Below are 19,262 nucleotides of genomic sequence, written 5' to 3' on the forward strand. Positions count from 1 at the left end.
CTTCACACCTTCGTCTCTGAGGATTCAGTTTTCCCTGATTCAGTTTTCCCTCCTCTTTAGCTTTTCAAAAAAGAATTATCTACCCCTCAAAAAAAGAATTATCTTTTTCCATTTGGAAACTGAAGGTGGAGAACAAATGCAATTTTTTTTCCTATGGTTACTGCTTTAGGGAAAAATCATGACAGCAAATCGCATCATCAAAAGTGGTGGACAGGCAAACCCCATCTGCCAATTGTGCAGAATGAGTTCGGAATCCATTCTACACCTTGCTGCAAACTACTCCTACACACAAGTTGTCTGGTCACTGGTCTCACAACAATTAGGGCAACAAAACCTTATGGGGGTAGCCACAAACCTCAAGACCTAGTGGTCCGAGCTGTTGTCCGATTCAGTTGATAGAAATCAAAACATCACGTACACAATTTGCAAAATCTGGAATGAGCGTTATCGCCGATTCTACGAAAATAAGGCCGCCCCACAGATGAGTAGCCTCATACGGCACGATGTTGCTGCGCTACGCTTAGCGTAATTATCCCAGGATGTAACATAAATGGTGTGTGCACGGCCAATTGGGCTCTCGGTTTTTCTGTTCTCCTTTCTTTTCCCTGCATCCTGGCACTTTGCCTAGGTTTTTTGCACTGCGATTTTTCAACTTCCTGCTACCTCCTATAATGAAAAGGCAGAGCACCTGCTATTGTTCTCAATTTTTTTTTTCTTTTGCGAGGATTCAAAGAATAATAGAGATGGCAACTTTGCAGAGCTGATTATTGTGCAGTTTGCGGCGGCGGCACTTGTTTTTGTTTTCTTGTCACCCATTTGCGGCACCCTGCCATGACCAAGCAGGCCAACGGAGGAGAGCGGCGGCGTTGGTGCTGGGTGGGGCCTCTCGACCGCGCACGCACGGCGGCAGAACCACCGCTGCCGGGCCATCCGATTTGATCAGCCGAAAAGGATCGCCCAACGAAACGAAACGGGGCGCTTTTCTCTTTCCAAATCATCCCTCCTGTGACGCATACAATCCATCATGGCACGGTATCATGGCTCCTCCTCCCTGTATATACACCAATAAACAACAAAGAAAAAGCCGGCCGGGCTTCTCTCTTTTTTTTTTGTCTTCCCAATATCTTGTTATTAATTAATAATTATTATTTGTTACACACAAGAACGTAATGAAACTGGTGGTGGCATGGGACACCCTGACACCCGTGATGTTTTACTACTATATTACTATATATATTTTCTTGCAGCATTATATTGAGACTTTGAGACAGCAACCAACCCATAGCATTTGTTCTGTTTCGCCTGGTGGAGAAGCACACTCGTCTCCGTATGATTTGGCGTTGCAGGGAAGCACATCTCATCCTCAACCTAGTGGACAGTTGTGACGGACAAAATCCGAACCAGCCAATCGAGCCGGCGCCGTTTCTCGCACACAGTCTGTAACCAACATGGCACCATTTATACTATTTCGAGTGATTTTAGTGATCGAATGACAATATAATAAATGGACTAATATGATTGTTAAGATGATCATTCTCAGGTTTTTAGGTTCAAGTGATGACAAAAAAAAAGAAAATACAGGCGTAGCAAGGACCGGAGGGCCGCCCCTACGGGGGTTCCGCTACCCGGTTAGCGGACGGGGGTCGAGGGGGAGCCGCCCCTCGCGGGTCTCAGGGCAGCGCCCTGAAAGCTCTTCGGATCAGGAGCAACGGAAGAACCGATGCCTAAGCATCGGTGCATCCGACGCTTGTCGGAAGAACCGACGCCTTGATGTTTGGTGCAGGAGGAAATCGAAGCCAAGTCAGCCTATAGGCACCGGTTGAACCGACGGTCCAAGAAAGGGCATCGGTGCATTGGGCGTCCTATGTTCCAGAGACGATGTCAAGTGCCCAGGAGAAGTTTCTTCAGCACCGGTTTAACCGACGGTGCATCGGAGTATGGCATCGGTGCAATGACGTCAGCGTCCAGGAGAAGATTCTTAAGCACCGGATGAACCGGTGATGCATTGGTACAAAGCATCGGTTCAACTGGTGATCACTGCGTCAGCTGTCAGAAGCTCAACGGCTACTTTGGGTTGTGAGTGAACGGATGAACCGACGCTACCCCTGCCAGAGGCATCGGTTCAACCGGTGATACGCAGAATTCTGCTGACCGTTGGAGCAACGGCTACAAGACTTGGTGGCCTATATATATGCCTCACCCCGGCCATTTGAAGATTGCTGGAGTCCCAAGACACCTCATACACATCCAAGAACATCTCCAAGCCATACAAGAGCTCATAGATCATATCCTTACCTTATAGCACTAGCTTTGTAAAGTGTGAGTGCTAGATTAGCTCTTAGTGAGTGTGATTGCAAGGCCTTGAGCCTTTGTGCTGTGGTTCTCTAGTAAACCAAAATAAGAGCTTGGTGCGTCGGCACCTTGGAGCGTAAAGCTCGCCGGCAACGTCATCGACCCTCCGACTTGGTGTGGAGCGGCGACGACACTTTATGGCGGGGGACGTGGAGACCCCCATCCTTGTGGAGAAGCTCCTTAGTGGAACCCCGGGGCCAAAGTGGACCGTGATGGTGTTCACGGAAGAGACTTGGTGGCCGAGTTGCAATACTCTTAGTGAGTGCTACAACAACATGGATGTAGGGTGTGCCTTTGTGGCTAACCGAACCACGGGATAAACACAACACGCGTCAAGAGTTTGTATCTCCTATCCCTGTTCTTTAAGCATCTGCAATTTCATACTAGCAATTTGTATGCCTTGTTATCTTTCATAGAGTAGTTTCTTGATAAGAAAGACTACTAGGGGCTAAACTCTTTTAGGGATAGGGGTTTTTACACTTATGACAATTAGTTGCACATCTAAATAGCTTGTTTTAAGTTTAAGTTTGGTGCAAACTAGTTGGAGCCATATGTCAAAGTTTTTATTAGTGCCTAATTCACCCCCTCTCCCTCTTAGACTAGAGCACCCGATCACTTTCACAGTCGCGAAAGCTACACCGTCGCCAAATCGCATCTAGCTAGCGCCCCCGATAAGGCGATATAATTAACGAACTCGGCTGACAGATACAGGTATGATCGAGATCGAATACAAGTTTGATCGGACCTGGAGACCGGGCCGGGGGCGGGCGCGCGTCGAGCGTCGCCGTCACGCCCGCGAGGCCGCGACCACGTGCCGGGGGCACACGGCACCAGGTGCGCGACTGCGTGAGCGTGTCGCATGATTGGGACGCAGCCGTAGACCCGTGCAAGTGCCAGTACTAATAGCAGCAGTGGTCTTGTTTGGAAGTGCAAAAATACTAGCGCGCACATTTTTTGAGAAGAGAATCTCGCATGCATGGTGTACTAAATGAAGTTTATTTGCAAAATTTTTTTAGGAATGGGTGTAACTTTTCGCGACGAATCTAATGACGGTAATTAATTAATAATTAGCTACAGTGATACTACAATAAGCATCCTTTAATCGCGCGGTCAAATACCTCATTAGATTCTTCAGGATCACTAGCGCGGGGCTCTGAAGTTGGTTTTGTAAACTGATTTTTTTGATACAATAATTAATGGTCAAAATTATTACTATTTCTAACACGCTATAATTCTAACACGAAGCCAGTAAACTCCGGCGCGCGCCATCCCCGTCGCTCCCTCCGCGGGCTTGGATGCTCCTACAAATGTGTCCACCCGGTCGGAACCGGGGGTAGCGTAGCCAACTCCCTCCGAGTATCCATCCATCCATCCCCTCGTGCCCGGCAGCGCCGGACCCGGAGCACAACTCGTCCACGTACCCCCACTACCACCCCGCGCCGCCCGAACCGCGGGCCGCCGCAGCAGGCAGGTTCCGGGCCGAATCGCCAGAAACACACGTCCGCCACGCCACCCCTGCAGGCTGCAGAGCAGCCAAAACACCCCGAGTCAGGCCAGGGGATCCCACCCGTGACGCAACCCGCCCGCCGGGCTCGGCACTCGGCCGGCCGCCTGGCCTGTGGCCCGAGCGCGCGCCGCTTTCCTCTCTCTCTCTCTCTCTCTCTCTCTCTCTCTCTCTCTCTCTCTCTCTCTGCCTGCCTGCCTGCCTGCCATAAGTAGCTGGACCAGCCGTCGCCCAACGTCTCTCCCCCGGTCAAAGCCAGCACGACAACACACGAGTCCGCCCAGCTTGCCCCCCTCGCTCGCTTCTCTCCCTGCCCGCTGCCGGCCCGGGCCTCCATCCCCCCGCCACGCCTCCCGCGTGCCGGCCCCGGCCCCGCATTCCTCCCCGCGCCGCTCCGCCGCCGAATCGGGCGGAATCCGAGAGGGGGGATGGGGTCGCCGGGGGCGGGGAGCAGCGGCGGCGGCCACGAGTGCTCCTTCAAGATCCTCCTCATCGGGGACTCGGGCGTCGGCAAGAGCAGCCTCCTCGTCAGCTTCGTCGCCGCCTCCCACCTCGACGACGACATCGCGCCGACCATCGGTACGCCGTCCATCGCCCGCCACGCCTGCGCTCCTCCACTTCCTCCCCGCCCCCGCGTCGATCCAAGTCGACTCCCCGATCAGGCCTAGCGCTGGCCCTCACGCGGCCGCGCTGCCGCGGAGCCGGACCTAGAGCCCCAGCGTGCGCTCCTAGTCGTAGCACTGGCAGCGAGTGGTACAGCGCTGTGATTTCCGGGCGCACGAAGGCAGCTAGCTGTGGAGGCAGGAATCCGCGCGTCAGTCTATCGCTCGCCAGGGAACTTCTGCTCCGCTGTGTCATCGCCATCACGCGCACCGGGAGGAAAACTGGGAGCGCGCCTCAATTATTGCCTCTGCTTTTTTTTTAATCATTCCGAGTCTGCTGCTCTAGCTCTATTAATTAGTCCGTGGGGGTGATCCGCCTTATGTGCCGGTTCCTCCCTTTCGGTGACCAGGAGCGTGAAGTAGGTGGCGGGTTAAGGGCACGAGCGACTTGGATCAGTGTAGTGAGCGAACTTCCACCATTTTTAATGTCGGAGCCGGTTTCTGCTCTTGCTTGTACTGGGGAGTTACTGCAATGGTTCCACCTTTCTTCCTGTCCGTTGGGAGGAGTTGAAAAAATTCCCCGATGCTGCTACTGCTGTACCGTGCACCAGGCCTTGTGGACTGGTAGTTAAGTTAGCTTAGATCAGAAACTAATTTCAAATTATGTTGGTTACATTAGCTCCTTGATCTTACTTTCCATTCTCTCAGTGCTATATGATATCACTATAATACTATAAAAGAGCAATCATGTTTCCCCTGCAAATAAAAAAAAGTTTGAAGGGCAAGCCATCCTTCATAATCTCAACTGTGTAGCATGCTGTCATTATTAAAAAGAGAATCCACAGCTTATACAGGTCCTGATCGTGCACATATTTAAAATAGAAGTTGCTATCCTTATTTCCTAGCAGGCTGCTGTTTAAGAAAATTTCAACTAATATTGTAGCTTATATGTTATCCGCTGAGGGTGGCTCTAACATGACAGGTACACCTGCCTCTGCAAGTCCAATTTGGCGCTTTAGGGTTTTTCTGCATGCTTGTGGTGTGTCATACTTTTATCTAATCAAACGGCATGCCGGCTGATTTCTGTTTCACACTTGTTGCCAGGAGTGGATTTTAAAATCAAATTCCTTACAGTTGGTGGAAAGAAACTAAAGTTGACAATATGGGATACTGGTAAGCATGCACTTTGATTATGTAGCATATTATTTGGTATTTCTTATTATATATCTGATTGCTGATGGGAATACACAATGCTAGAAAGCTGTTTTGTGTACAGTTTGGTATCCGAGTCAGAACTTGTTGAACATTCCACCCTTTGTGGCTAAATAATTCTGTTCCTACACCTTTTACAATTCCACCCTTCTTTGCTCTCATTACTGTTTGTGGTTTGAGAATCAAAGTTTGCTTTTCAGCTAATATATTTGGGTTCTTCCTTTGTACCTGCCCCTACATCCTGGCCATTAGGGTTTCTTTTTCACAGATTTTAGCTGCACCTTCCTGCTTTGCACCTAAAATATCTTGCTACTTTCGCCATGTTAGCCCTTACATCCCCAAATCATTGCCACCCTAGGTTCCATCAATATTAAAAGTTCTGTTGTAGCCCCACTCTCTCCTTTGTTCTAAAGTAGCTCTGGCCATATTAACTCTGTCTACTACAGTACTACTGCTAGAACTTGAAGGCTTCTGAGCTATCTATTAAAAGCATTAATTATGTTTTATTGTTTTCTGATATTTCAATATTCGAAAAACTTATGTTCCATACTTCCATTGCTTTGCAGCTGGCCAAGAGAGGTTTAGGACAATCACTAGTTCTTACTACAGAGGTGCTCAGGGAATTATTCTAGGTAACATAATATGTTTACTACAAGTTGACTGCTTAAATATATCATCTTGTCACACTAGTCTCAAATTTGTCACCCTGACATCATATAATTGAAATATGCCATAGAATCATGACTAAAAAATAAGCTCACCATAAGGTTGGTCATCAGATGTTACAATATCTTAGCCTATGTTAATGTTGAGGGTTTTACATGTTGCAATGAGTACCTTATGATTTCTTTATGTCAATGATATATCTTGCCTTGATGGTGTACATTACTTATATATTGCCGCGTATGAATTCACCAAATTCGTTGGTATGTGATGTATGATGTATCCCTTTCACGGCAGTAATAATCACCTCCATGATATTTTGTAAATAATGTTCAGCATATTTATCCATGCACAACTTTGCAGGGAAGCATATCTTGTCTGTTGCAATTAAAAGACATCGTATTTGTAATTTTTTTAATCATGTTTTGAATTGGATCTCTCACTGAACTTTGGATGACAATTCCAAATGATTGCGTGGCATGGACCATTTCAGCTGTTGCATTTATGCATGGCCATGAAGCCTATCTTGTCTGTTGCATATCACATGAAGCATATCTTGTCTGTTGCAGTTATTAAATACATTATGTTATATTTTAATGGTGAACAGTCTAGAGAGTTTGCTGGTGTTTGGTCCATATCTTGTTTTCGTGCTTTAATTGTCGCATTCATGGAATCTGAATCGTGACACCAATATTGATGATGTAGAAATGCATTGTTAACTTCTAGTGGAAATTTTGCCTCTTGAATTTCTCAGTCCAGTCCATATTGTTCTTTTGGTGCTTCAAACATATTTAAGGTCTAATGACTTTGTATTTCATCGTAGTATATGATGTTACAAAGCGTGAGAGTTTCTCAAATTTGGCTGATGTGTGGACTAAGGAAATTGAAGCAAACTCAACAAACAAAGACTGCATAAAAATGCTTGTTGGAAACAAAGTTGACAAGGTACCATCTCTGCTTGAAACTTGATTGTTATTTGCTTTTCTGGAAAGATTGTGGTCTGATCTAAGAATCTCTAGACCTGTTGTTGCTACACAAGTAGTGGTTTCTAAACATTCTTTACTCTTTTTTATTCCTTTTCACCCCCTAACATTCATAGCTGTAGAAAGTAAAACCGATGGGCTCTATATGGGAGAATAACTACAGTTCTTAGTTTTGATTTTGATGGCATCATCTTGCAGGATGATGAAAGAATGGTCACAAGAGAAGAAGGCCTTGCCTTTGCAGAAGAATCTGGGTGTCTATTTCTCGAGAGCAGTGCAAAAACACGAGAAAATGTTGAGAAATGTTTTGAAGAACTTGCATTAAAGGTATGCTTGGAGAAAGACATTGTGCACCATAACGTTATCTGCTTAGAGCCCTTCTTTCCGTGGGATTTTAAGGCACCATATAATATACACATAAACATGAACTTCATGTCTTCTTTGGGGGCCCATATCCTGGTCCTGCCATATGGCTCCCAAAGTGGCTCTATCCTGGCACTGCAATATTGAATTGAGTGCATGTTTTTGCCAATCTTCCCATGTTCAGTCTATACCACCATTTACACCGAAGCTTGAGACATTTGCTGTGTTCTGATTAAACTACTCCCTCCGTTCCTTATAGGTTGTTTGGGCTTTTCTAGGTTCATCGTATAGAGAATGTATTTGCTATGCACCTATATATAACATATGTCTAGTTGCATAGCAAAAGCTATGAACCTAGAAAAGGAACGAAGGGAGTAGTAATTTAAGTAATCAAACAAAAACCATACTCCCTCTGTTCTGTTCCAAATTATAGGTTGTTTTGACTTTTCTAGGTTCATAGTTTTGCTATGAACCTAGATTTACGCTATGTCTAGATGCATAGTAAGAATTATGTATCTAGAAAAGACAAAACGACCTATAATTTGGAACGGTGGGAGTATTTCTCAGAGTTAACTGTCACATGTGTATGATTCTTTCTGCATACTGATGCATAACTCAATTGCACTCTTGGTGAGGTGTAAAGACGGCTAAGCAAGTACAAAATATGCCTGCATGTTGATACTTCTAGGAACATAGCGGGCTGAAATTCGCTATGGGGAACATGATGGATTGTTGTTCTTCAGGTTATTATGAAGAGCGCAGATGGCTTATTTTCCAGCTGAAAACCTATTTTACGCATTGCATGAACCATGATGTGCTATTATGATGCAGATTCTCGAGGTCCCAAGTCTCCTGGAGGAAGGGTCTTCTTCGGTTGTCAAGAGGAACATCCTCAAACAGAAGCAGGAAAATCATGCAAAGCACGGTGGTGGATGCTGTCAATAAATGAGCCAATCCCCTCGGCACGTTTGGTCGTCTTCGTGTGAGCTGCCCTTATGTTCTGCTGTAAATGATTTGTATCTACATGGTCTATGAGTAAAAAGGGGGTTACATAATCAGCTTGGGGGTTTTTTGGTTAGTGATTACAATTGATTTGTACAAAGGAGATGTGGCCTCTTTTCGGTGTTATTCAATTTTTTTTCGATCCAGTTTGGTGTAGCAGTTTTGTTGTTGCCCTTGAGATGGAATCAGCTATCTTTTTTCTCCATCTTTCGTTACTTTCCAATTTGGTACTAGTTGCAGGGTTAAAGAATCAGCTCTCTCCATATCTCTTAATTATCGTTTCTTCTATAGTTGGAGCTTAGGCTCTGCTTGTTTTAGCTTGCAGATTATGGATTGTGTTGCTGATCACACGGCCGCTACGGGGACACGCAGCAAGATTTGGGTGGCCGGGATTATTTTAGGGTTAAATTTAATTAACAAATTGGCGTCTTAAGGTGCGAGTGCCGTAAAACTACCAAAGAGGAGGGTGGTGTGCGACAAGAGAACGAGATGTATGGAAGAAGGATGCCCATGAGGGACTAAGTTTTTTTAGACCCGTCCCTTCACTCGAATAATGAGTTTGCATGTGCCTATTTAACACAACATTTATTTTATTTAATAATAAGTGAAAAAGCCACGAATCAAGTTCGGTTACATGACAAGAGAATAGAGTTGAACATCAAACAAAATTTATTCTTCCACAGTCTCTCGGTCATGCGGTTACACTTGCTAGGTCTTAAAAAAAACTTAGTCCCTCAATCCGCTCGTTTGTCCTAGTACCGGTAGATGAGATCGTTAAATGCCCCTGGATTCTTTGCATAGTGATCTATTTCGGCCTGCAGGACACAAAAATGGCAGAATTGTGAGCAAATCCAAAATATCTTACTACCAAAAAAGAACAGCAACACAAGTGGATATGAAACAATGCTGACCTTCCGTACAGCTATAGCGGTCGTGACAAGTTTATCACCAATTAATTCATGCAAGACCTTATCTCCAGAAAGCGAATCTATGGATTCCTGCAGGTTCTGCGGTAGCCTTTTGAGTTTGGAAGCATAATCTGCAGGGTTTGATTCTGCAAACAACACGAGCCGCATGAGACATTTGCATCCGGTGGTGGCTGGTGGGCGCATATGTAATGGTGCTTTCTGGGCATATGATGTGAAAAAAGAAAACATGTATTATCAGTATTAACTTCTATAATGAACATTTATCAGACCAAGGGTTAGTAAAAGATATTCATACCAATTGGTTCAGGCAACTTGAGGCCTCTTCTTAGGCCATCAATGCCGGCAGCAACGATGGCTGCAAGGCCCAAGTGAGGATTTGCGCATGCATCGAAGGATTTGATCTCGAAGTTGCTGACTAAATCAAGAGGCACGCCAGGTGGGCATGCGGTTCTCAATGGAGCCTCCCTGTTCTCTTTCCCCCAGCATAGATAAGCTCCACTCCATGTATTTGGCTGAATCCGATCATAGCTATACACAAAAGATCAAGTGAAGATGATTATTAAATAGTGGCACATGACACACTGATCTGAAATGATTGCATCAATATCCTGGTAATTAAGCCCTCTAGATTATAAGGAAGGAATACAAGGATTTGCATCTTGTAATTTTGTAAGTATCATGCAGCTTATGTGAGAAACACTGTATCGAGTTATCCAAATTTTAATTTAATTACAGGAAGCTCTTAGAAGCATTAAGAGAAGACATTACCTGTTTGGGTGAGGAGCAGTAAATGCCAATATTGATGAAAGATGATGATACACTCCAGCAAGGAACTGTGCTCCCGTTTTTGACATTCCATAAAAATTATCTTTACTTGACCCCATAAAAACATTCTGATCATTTTCCCACAAACTCAGATGCACGTGAGAACCAGATCCAATATCATTCAAATCAGGCCTGGAAAGTGTTGAAGCAGAAGGATCAGATACCAGATACATAAGTTTCAAATGATTGGTGATCCAATATTAACCAAGTATAGCTCATTTCAGCTCCCTTCGGTACCAAAAGAGTTCCAACCTTCTATTGCCTGCCCTGTTCACATATATTGCTACTTGCAGAAAACAATGTACACAGATAAATCCATTCTTCAGAGCTGGTATATAAGTTGTTTCTATTTACTACTTAATCATTAACTTAATTTTACTTGAGAGCTTTCATCTATGATCATTGAATAAAGACGAAGTTAGTCCCCATCATCTAACTATAATATGTTGAAACTTGGAATGGGCAGACATCCATGTCGATCCATGAACTTACTTTGGAAGAAATGTTGCTAGCAGTCCAAGCTTTCGAGCAATTGATTTAATAGTCTCACGGGCATATATCAATTTGTCAGCCGCAAGAGTGCACAAGATATACTTCAAGGCTATCTCAAATTGCCCTTTTCCAGATTCAGCATGCAACTGGCATTTTTTTTAGGGGAGCCGTGGAGGTAAAACATAAAAAAAAATCATAAATCTTGCGAATTAACCAATAGATTTGACATCAAATTTTGTACTTTAAAATGATACTTTGCACGCAAAAAGGTAAATCACTTACCTGCTCAACCACAATGTCTGAAGTTTTGAGAGAAGAATATACTTCTTGTAATATAGATGATGCGCCATCAAATGCGGAAGTTGAGCAGTAATTGGTATTATCATATGGAACCCACTGCTCAACCCCATCACTGCAGAGTTTTCTATTAGGATCCCGTGAAGAATAAAAAGTTTTTTTAAATATTCTCATTATGAACTAGTCAGGGAAAGCTACCTTACTAATTTTCTGCGAAGAAAAAATTCATTTTCAAAACCCGCCTTCATTGTCTGAAAGGATAAATAACTATACGTAAATACCAAAATGAATGCACTTTAGATCCATGAGACCAAAACGGCGTTTAAAAATGTAGACAAGAGAAAGTGTGGATTTATTCTTACCACATTGAACTCATCTAGCAGAACTTTAGTGACTTTCCTCAAGGCATTTCTAGGACAGTATTCCCAGGCTTCTCCAGGGCTTATTTGCATGTCAGCCATCACCATTTCCTCCCGACTTGACCTTGAGACAAGAAAATTTATATTATAATAGTCAAGCCAATTTTAATAGATATATTACTAAAGATCATAACACATGATGCAAATTGATGCCACCTAAACAAGTAGAACACTATTAGCCATGATGTTACAATTGATATTTAGAGCTATAACGTAATTTAGATTTTTATTTCATAAGAATATATTAGGTGATTACTGATTAATAGCGAAGGAATGAGACTGTCATGATATTTTAAGAAATGTTATCCCTTGTTCTTGCAGCAGTTATCAATATAAATGGCATAGGAACTTCAAATGTATACATACGAGAGAGGAATATAAATAGAACGTAAACCAGCATACTAATGTTATGGAGACAAGACTGGGAAGACGATAAAACAAATAAACATGAAAAAAAGTGTCAACATATGTATCCACGAAAAAAGTAATGAAGAAGAAAATGGGCCTAGTTCAGTTGGTGGATAGTGTGGGTGTACCTACCCAGGTTCAAGTCCTCTTCAACACAAATTGGGGTGCCTTTTTCTTTATGTTTACAATTACAATGCTACATTGTTCCTCCTAGATTAGCTGAGTTTGTTTTAAAAAAAGGTACTGAAGGAAATGTTTAAAACAATCAGAAATACCATGGGAGCCTCAGAAGTGTTGGCATATCTGGTACAAGTCTGATCTCGCCTACACCAGTAAGGTTAGTTCCATCTGCTGGCCCATCACAAAATGAAGTCATTCCCATTACCGCATAAGTCAGACCAACACCCTTATTCCTTGTAACCTCATAAAACCGTCCAGCTGGCACAACCTGAAAGCAAAATTCCATGAAAAATGAGTAAAATATGATATCTTATTTTCTCAAGACAAAGAAGAACACTTGCAACTCTAAGAATATACTTTTGCTACATAGTTACTAAGTTGGCTGCGTATTTTGTAAAGAAAAAAGAAGAAGCAAAACTAAACAAAAGAAAGAACAGTAACAACGTTCATTATAAGTTGACTGCGTATATGGAGCAGATAACAGTGCAAGGCAAAAAAATCCAACTGATAACCTTTTTTTTCCTAAGGCAACACTAACAGGTAACTTCTGATCCATGAACCATGAGAAGTTATTGATACTTCACATCATGTTCATTGTGGTATGTGATCGGAAAAGGTATGCTTACACGGCATCTATTTTGGCCAGAGGCATCACTCCAGATTATCCGAACGAAGAGAACGTCTTCCTCAACAGAAGTTGATGACACACCGCCACCAGCTATGGTAGTTTCATGATTAATTGATCCATTGGTAACATTTAACTTGTATAGATGCAATGCATTTCTTCTAAAGATATCCTCAACTGCTTCAATGGCTTCCTGAATGCTAAGGTCTCCGTCTTCACATGCGGCAGCTAGGACATGATAAACAACATCCCGTGCCCTTTTTGCACCTATAAATCAGCATAATATTAATTAACAAATTATACATCAAACCAGTATGTTGAATATAGACTCAAATATTTAGGTACGCCATTCCTTGATTTGAAGTACACATTGCAAACATATCTATAGATCAAAACTCCATGAACAAAAAGTTTCCGCTCTAATCCCTTTGTTATCAGTCAAAAAGTATTTTTGTTTATCCTAATGCAAGCTACCATTCACGCACCTTGATTTCTGAGTAGATATTTAACATTTGTACTGACATGCAATGCTACTCAATCATCTTATGAACTAGTTAAAATGATGAATATACCTAGATAATATGTCTCTGGAAAAGCATATCCATCTGTACTGAACATGACCTGAAATTGTTTGTAAATTAGAGATAACAAGCAAAGTGTACCTTCAAAATTGGAAATGCTGAATATCAGGATATGTGTACTTGTAGGAAGGATAGAATGTTAGTATTGATCTCCACTGGGCCAGTCCAACGACTGGGCCAACCTTGACTCGCGTTCTGATCGGGGACGCCCAGCCCAATATGAGGCTGGTGGGCCTCCGTCGCGCAGCTCTATAAAGTGGAGGTGGGATTAGAGGCTCATGTCACGAGGTTCGCCGCCGCTACAGTTCCCACCGTCCTAAACCCTAACCCGATCTAGAGGGAAAGGCTGCTGCGGCGGGAAGCGCCACCAGTGACGCACCATCGCCGTCGACCATGCCACTGTCGTCGCAGGATGTCATCACCACCGGCACCGGCACTACAACTTCTACATCGCCCGTCGCTGCCTATGCGCAGCCTCCATCGACGAACGCGGCTGCACTATGGAAACAGCAAGGTATTTCTCTTGGTCAAGTTCGTCACCCACTCGATCTACCACTACGCGATCCAAAGTTGTTTCTAACATAGAATGCATATAAATTGTGGGTTACAATTGCATTGAACCTCGAGGGTATTATATAGGGGGTACAAGACTTGGAGAAGACACCTTCCTAGGATATTTACTATACTAACAAATATACTCAAAAAGTACTGAATGAATCAAAATGGAGTAATGTGACATGATTCTGAATATCAGAGAAAGGACTAACATGAGTAAACTAGGTGTATTGGTTGAACAAGATACTTTCAAACCTAAAATGCCTAAGACGGAAGGCCTGCCTGGACATCACCAAATTTCTATAGACAGCTTCCAGAATAGATACTCTCTGCTATGATCAAAGAACCACTACTGGCAGGAACCGCACACTAGCAGTAGCAGTTAGAAGATACATACTTATAGGTATCTCAGAATCTGACAACCAAATCAAGATGGCCAAATATGTCTGGCTTATATTACTTTATACAGCAACTCAGAAGATTTGGATGAGTTCTATAATTTAGTCCTACTAGTGTAGAGTGCGTACAGCCGTACACAGTAACATACAAGCAATATGCTAAATGTGAAGGGAGGATAAGACTCAGTTCCGGTTGTCAGCAACACTGGATCGTGAGGTAAAATGTGGACGTATTTCAGTACTTGGACAACTCTTCTAGAAACTGCCATTCACAAAATGATGATTTACCTTCTTTATGGGAGCTAGCTCCAGAAGCTCTTTCAGTGATGATGTCATTCCATGAACACTAAGTTTTGGAATTGCCAAGCCAAAATCAAGATAGACCTGATTGTTTTTTGTTTAGGATTGTTAAAATCCATGAAACCAAAATATATACAGCAGGATAAAATGATGATATACCTGGGAATAAACAGATGCAAGATAAGATGCTTCCTTAGAAAATGGATAAGAAGCATGCAAAAGAACAATTTGGCACTTAGAAAATCTTTTATCCTCAAGAACAGCACGCAAATGTAGTGGGTTGCACTTTCGCAAGTCTAGATCCTTATCTCCGAAACTGAAAAATATATAGGAGTATATGTATTTGAGATATTGAACCAACCAAAAATATAACATTGCTTTTATACTAGGAGTAAATTGCCATCACCCTGTGTGAATCTGCACTGGCAAGTTGACTGACACAGCAATTTCAAGACTGCAGGTAAATAGATAGTCAATCAGGTTCTTGTTTGTAATCCGAAACGGCCTAGGACCTGAAAAAACATGGAGGGATGTAATTGCAAAATTTGTGTTGATCTTGTTTTAGGTGTTTTATCTCCATGGTAAGGAAAAGGCTTTTACCTGTTAGCTCCTTTCGAAGACCATCCTCTGCATCAGTCTTGCTAACGTTGGGATTGATCTCTAAGCCACTTCTATATGCAGCTATGCTTTTCAATGCAACAATTTGGGTAGACACTGTGAGTGATAAGTTAAGGATATTCCTAAATCAAAAGGAAATAAAGAAAACTAATCCAATTGGTCTGAAAAGGGTATTGGAAAATCCGGAGGATATGACTTCAGCTTAGCAAGATAGCTTTCAGTGAATGAATCCAGTGTCCAGCTTGATCCACTGAATGACTCCTGAAAATGGTAATTGTGCAACTTGACTAAACATTGCTCATTAAAAAAAAGTGGTATTTTGTCAGGATCTGATAATTTCAGGATCAAAATGTCATTTAGGTCCACTAGTTCTATAGTAAATGATTGTCCTATTTTGTTAAAGAAGTAAATTCCTTCCAAATAACATTTGCCATTTAGTAACAAACAAGTTGCGAATAAAAATAAAAAATTAATACATTCACGAGAGAAAGACAAAAGAAATACACTCACCTCATTGATGATTGTTTCTGCTAGCCTTTCTATTCTCAGAACCCTGCCAATTACAGGAGAAAATGCCTTGTGGGAATCCAAGTCCAGCATTTTGTCAAACGTTATGCCATCATCTATAAGGACGGCAGATATGTTGGCAGCTTGGAAGCATTTCGAGCCGATCAATGTCAATCCTTCAGCCGTCCTGAACTCCTCAACCTTCTCGAGTGAGGCTTCACAGTTATACAATGCAGCGATGTCCCTCAGGCTTCTCTGCATTTCACGAGGTTCCAAAGATGTAATGAGCTATGAAAGTGCACTGCTAGAGCAAGTATTATAGTAGGTTGTAAACTTACAGCCCGCTTCGACACAAGAACCAAGAAATCTTGTGAGAGAGACAAGTGGGTCATTTATTAATGATGAAGGACTAACCAGTATACAAGTAGGTTGAGAGGTAGGCTAGAAGAATCTTTGCAGCCAACAGCTAAATTATTAGGCTTGCTCTTAGGCCTCCTCCAACAAGCTGGCTTAGAGCTAGCATAAACATTATTCTATACGATGAACAGTAGAAAACAGCCCGCGCTAGCGCTTGCAGAGAAGATTAGCTCGCTCGCTTCCCGATACATTTTCCTCTCACAATGCATCTCCCGAAGCTCCTGCATGGGCACTTTTATCTTCTCTCTCCTACTGGCTTAGAGCTATCACTAGCTGGGACCTTTGGAGGAGGCCTTAGGCCTTGTTTAGTTGCAGGGTGTAAAGTTTTTGAAAGGGAATCTTTCTACATTTGAAGTACTAAACATAGACTAATCACAAAATTAATTACAGAACTCGTCTGTAAATCGCGAGACGAATCTAATGAGGCTATTAGCAATTTAACGTCTAATTATGACCTAATTAGGTTCATTAGATTCGTCTCGCGATTTACAGACAAACTGTGCAATGCGTTTTTTATTTCGTCTAGATTTAAGTCTCCATGCAGGTGCCAGAATTTTTTTTGGATTTTTGAATTATGCAACTAAACAAGGGCTTAGGCACATTGGAACAAGTCAATAACTACAGAGAACAACAACATGGCACCTGGCACCTGCCCACCTGCCCTGAATTAGATCTCCCCATACGCTATAGAAATAAAAATTCAACAAAAAACACGGTACAAGTGCTACAGTAGTCCCATGGCATTCCAGGCCAGCACCAAGAAGCTTGGCCAAAGATAGCTGCAGCCCGTCATGTGCCTAGCAAGCAGGTGCTGCTGCTGCAACAACACCGTTCCAGTTTCCAGGTACGCCTCCCCCACTCCGGCACCCATGATCCATGACAAGGCAAAGGAACAGGCAAAAGGCGTATGACTACACGGACACGGCCACCACGACCCAGTGTCCCACTGCACAACGGCAAGGCAGGCCATAAAGCTGCTGCCATCGGCATGCCGCACTGGCACACTGCAGAAAACGACGAGCTCGGCATATACTGCTAAAACAGGCCGCCAGTTGCAGTAAATTGACATAGCTGTTTCATTTATCAGTGCACTAACAGCTTTCTAAATCATTTCTTAGAGCCGGTCCAAAGTGCTAGTGAAATTCAGGGAAATGGATTCGGGGTTCTGTATTTAAAATATTTAAAACATATATAGCAGATAAACTGCTTGCATATTAAAAAAAACTTCCAGAATTATGAAAATCTGCTAGCAACGAATGAACACCGTGACCGATGAAATCTAGCAGGGTAGCCCAACCTGCCATTAATGCCACGATTTCGAATAAACTGGTACCGGAGACTAGAGTACCCAGCAGCACGGAGGTAGGCGATGGCACGGGGGGGAGCGGCCGGGAGTCCCGGCGGCGTACCTTGAAGGAGAGGGAGTGGGGCGCGAGCGCGAGCGCGTCGCCCTCGGCCTCGGAGAAGCAGCGGAGGAAGGGGAACGCCGAGCCGAGCTCCACCAGGTTGTGCGCGTGCGCGTCCACCGCCGCCACCTCCTCCGCCGCGCGCCGCAGCGCCGCGTACCTCGCCTCCATGGTCTCCCCTCCCGCGGCCTCCGCCGCTTCCCTCTCGAGGAGCTCCGGGGGCAGCGCAGGGCGGTCTCGGCCCGTTTGACTGCAGCGGTGGTGGGCTGTGTCTGGGGGTGTGGAGGCGAGCGAGTTTTATAGGCGGTGGCGCGGAGACGGAGCAGGAGCAGAGCGCGCACGCCTCGTCGCCTCCAACTACCGCGGACGGGCGGACTCACCGTTGCGGCTACGGGGGCGGCCGGGTACTACTGGAGAGTGGGAAGCGGGGCCGGGGGTGTCTGCCTGACATGTGGGCCAGCACGCCAGGGTTCAGGAATGTGTGCCGGGCAGGGAGCGGAAAGTTTGACTGATCTCATTGAGTGAGTGATTGTATGGTTGGCTGCTCAGAGTCAACAGCTCATACAGATTAACGTATTCAGACTATCCGTATTTATTATACTCTAAATTTATATTTTAAAAAATATTCTGTTCTGATCATAAATATTTTCTTCTCTATACCAACTACGTGATTTCCCGTGCGTTGCTACGGAATTCGAAACATGGGAGGAAGATTATTTTTGGTAAATAGAAGATTAATGAAGAATAGCACTTGTGAAGTATGAGATGAATTTTTATTTTTTATTTCTTTCTACTTTTTTTCTTTCTCTCTCTCTCATTTTATTTTCTCTTCCTTTTCCATTTTTATTTTTATTTTTCTTCTTTTTTATTTTCCCATTTTTTATACCTTTTTATTCTTTTCTCTCTCATATTTTCTCTTTTAATTTTCTCTTCCTTTTTCTTTTTTTCCCCTTTTATTTTTCCTTCCTTTTTTTCTCCTTTAAATTTATCCAGGCCACTCCATCTTTCTCCTAGCCGTTCCCACTCCATCGCCAGCCAGCGCCGCCTCCACGGCCCTCGTCCCCTCCTCCGGTGGCTGCTCCTCCGCCTTCACCGACATACTGCTTGACGACGCCCACCATGCTCTAGATGTTGAGGTCAGGCGCCTTGAGAACATGGTAGACGCGTATTGACGCTCCTTAGAGCCCCAATTTATGTACCGCAAGCGCATAGATCGTGATAGCTTTTCCCTTAGAGTACTCCCCCAAGGTTTATCAATCCGTGGATCGACAAAGAACTATATAAGGTTTTCCATCTAATCTAACGGATCTATCCTAACATGAAGCATGAATTGCACATATAGAGTAAACATTTGATAGATATGAGTGTTGTGTAAAGGTTGATCGCATCCATGAACATCGGTAAGGATAAAGCATGACCGAAGGTATGACTAAGCCTATCACACGCATTCTAGTTGTAGTTCTAGCTAAACGAGTAAGCACAACATGCATATCATCCAAAGCCTCTTTAAATCGCGACCTCTAAATTGACCCTCGAAACCCCAAATCTTACACAGGCCACACCCTGTCACGGCGCTCCCTATCGGTAGAGTAGTTTCAGAGCACGAAGATATGTCGAACCCCTT

At 43.7% G+C, this 19,262-nt stretch overlaps 2 protein-coding genes across 3 annotated transcripts; one reads left to right on the plus strand and one right to left on the minus strand.

The window, feature by feature from the left end:
* Positions 1-4,087: 4,087 nt before the first annotated feature.
* Positions 4,088-8,886, plus strand: LOC120689651 (ras-related protein RABC2a-like). The gene is made up of 6 exons (XM_039972012.1): positions 4,088-4,435; positions 5,563-5,631; positions 6,237-6,302; positions 7,157-7,278; positions 7,515-7,643; positions 8,511-8,886. Exons 1-6 carry the CDS (start codon positions 4,285-4,287, stop codon positions 8,622-8,624), a joined length of 651 nt encoding a protein of 216 aa, XP_039827946.1. The 5' UTR covers positions 4,088-4,284; the 3' UTR covers positions 8,625-8,886.
* A 353-nt stretch (positions 8,887-9,239) lies between these two features.
* On the minus strand, positions 9,240-17,971 carry LOC120689650 (protein fluG-like). 2 transcript variants are annotated; one of them, XR_005681378.1, is made up of 18 exons: positions 17,642-17,971; positions 15,819-16,070; positions 15,502-15,569; positions 15,291-15,406; positions 15,097-15,202; positions 14,850-15,006; positions 14,679-14,774; positions 13,429-13,477; positions 12,858-13,123; positions 12,327-12,499; positions 11,587-11,707; positions 11,423-11,475; positions 11,210-11,339; positions 10,928-11,073; positions 10,379-10,567; positions 9,906-10,138; positions 9,593-9,808; positions 9,240-9,496 (listed from the first exon to the last, which is right to left on the minus strand). XR_005681378.1 is itself a non-coding variant. In XM_039972011.1 (18 exons), exons 1-18 carry the CDS (start codon positions 17,807-17,809, stop codon positions 9,434-9,436), a joined length of 2,529 nt encoding a protein of 842 aa, XP_039827945.1. In that variant the 5' UTR covers positions 17,810-17,965; the 3' UTR covers positions 9,240-9,433. The 2 variants fall into 2 exon arrangements, 1 of the variants encoding a protein (XP_039827945.1); XM_039972011.1 differs by having other exon boundaries at positions 9,593-9,735; positions 17,642-17,965.
* Positions 17,972-19,262: the final 1,291 nt, after the last annotated feature.

Source organism: Panicum virgatum, chromosome 9N (genome assembly GCF_016808335.1).
Source record: "Panicum virgatum strain AP13 chromosome 9N, P.virgatum_v5, whole genome shotgun sequence".
NCBI lineage: Eukaryota > Viridiplantae > Streptophyta > Magnoliopsida > Poales > Poaceae > Panicum > Panicum virgatum.

What these genes read in the sequence shown, in the direction of transcription:
- LOC120689651 (XM_039972012.1), top strand. Translation starts at nt 4,285, where the DNA reads ATGGGGTCGCCGGGGGCGGGGAGCAGCGGCGGCGGCCACGAGTGCTCC. An exon ending in CGACATCGCGCCGACCATCG is followed by an intron (nt 4,436 to 5,562) that starts GTACGCCGTCCA and finishes ACTTGTTGCCAG; the next exon opens with GAGTGGATTTTAAAATCAAA. An exon ending in TTGGAAACAAAGTTGACAAG is followed by an intron (nt 7,279 to 7,514) that starts GTACCATCTCTG and finishes ATCATCTTGCAG; the next exon opens with GATGATGAAAGAATGGTCAC.
- LOC120689650 (XM_039972011.1), bottom strand. Translation starts at nt 17,809, where the DNA reads ATGGAGGCGAGGTACGCGGCGCTGCGGCGCGCGGCGGAGGAGGTGGCG. An exon ending in TCTTCGAAAGGAGCTAACAG is followed by an intron (nt 15,203 to 15,290) that starts GTAAAAGCCTTT and finishes ATGTTTTTTCAG; the next exon opens with GTCCTAGGCCGTTTCGGATT. An exon ending in CAGACATTGTGGTTGAGCAG is followed by an intron (nt 11,074 to 11,209) that starts GTAAGTGATTTA and finishes AAAAAATGCCAG; the next exon opens with TTGCATGCTGAATCTGGAAA.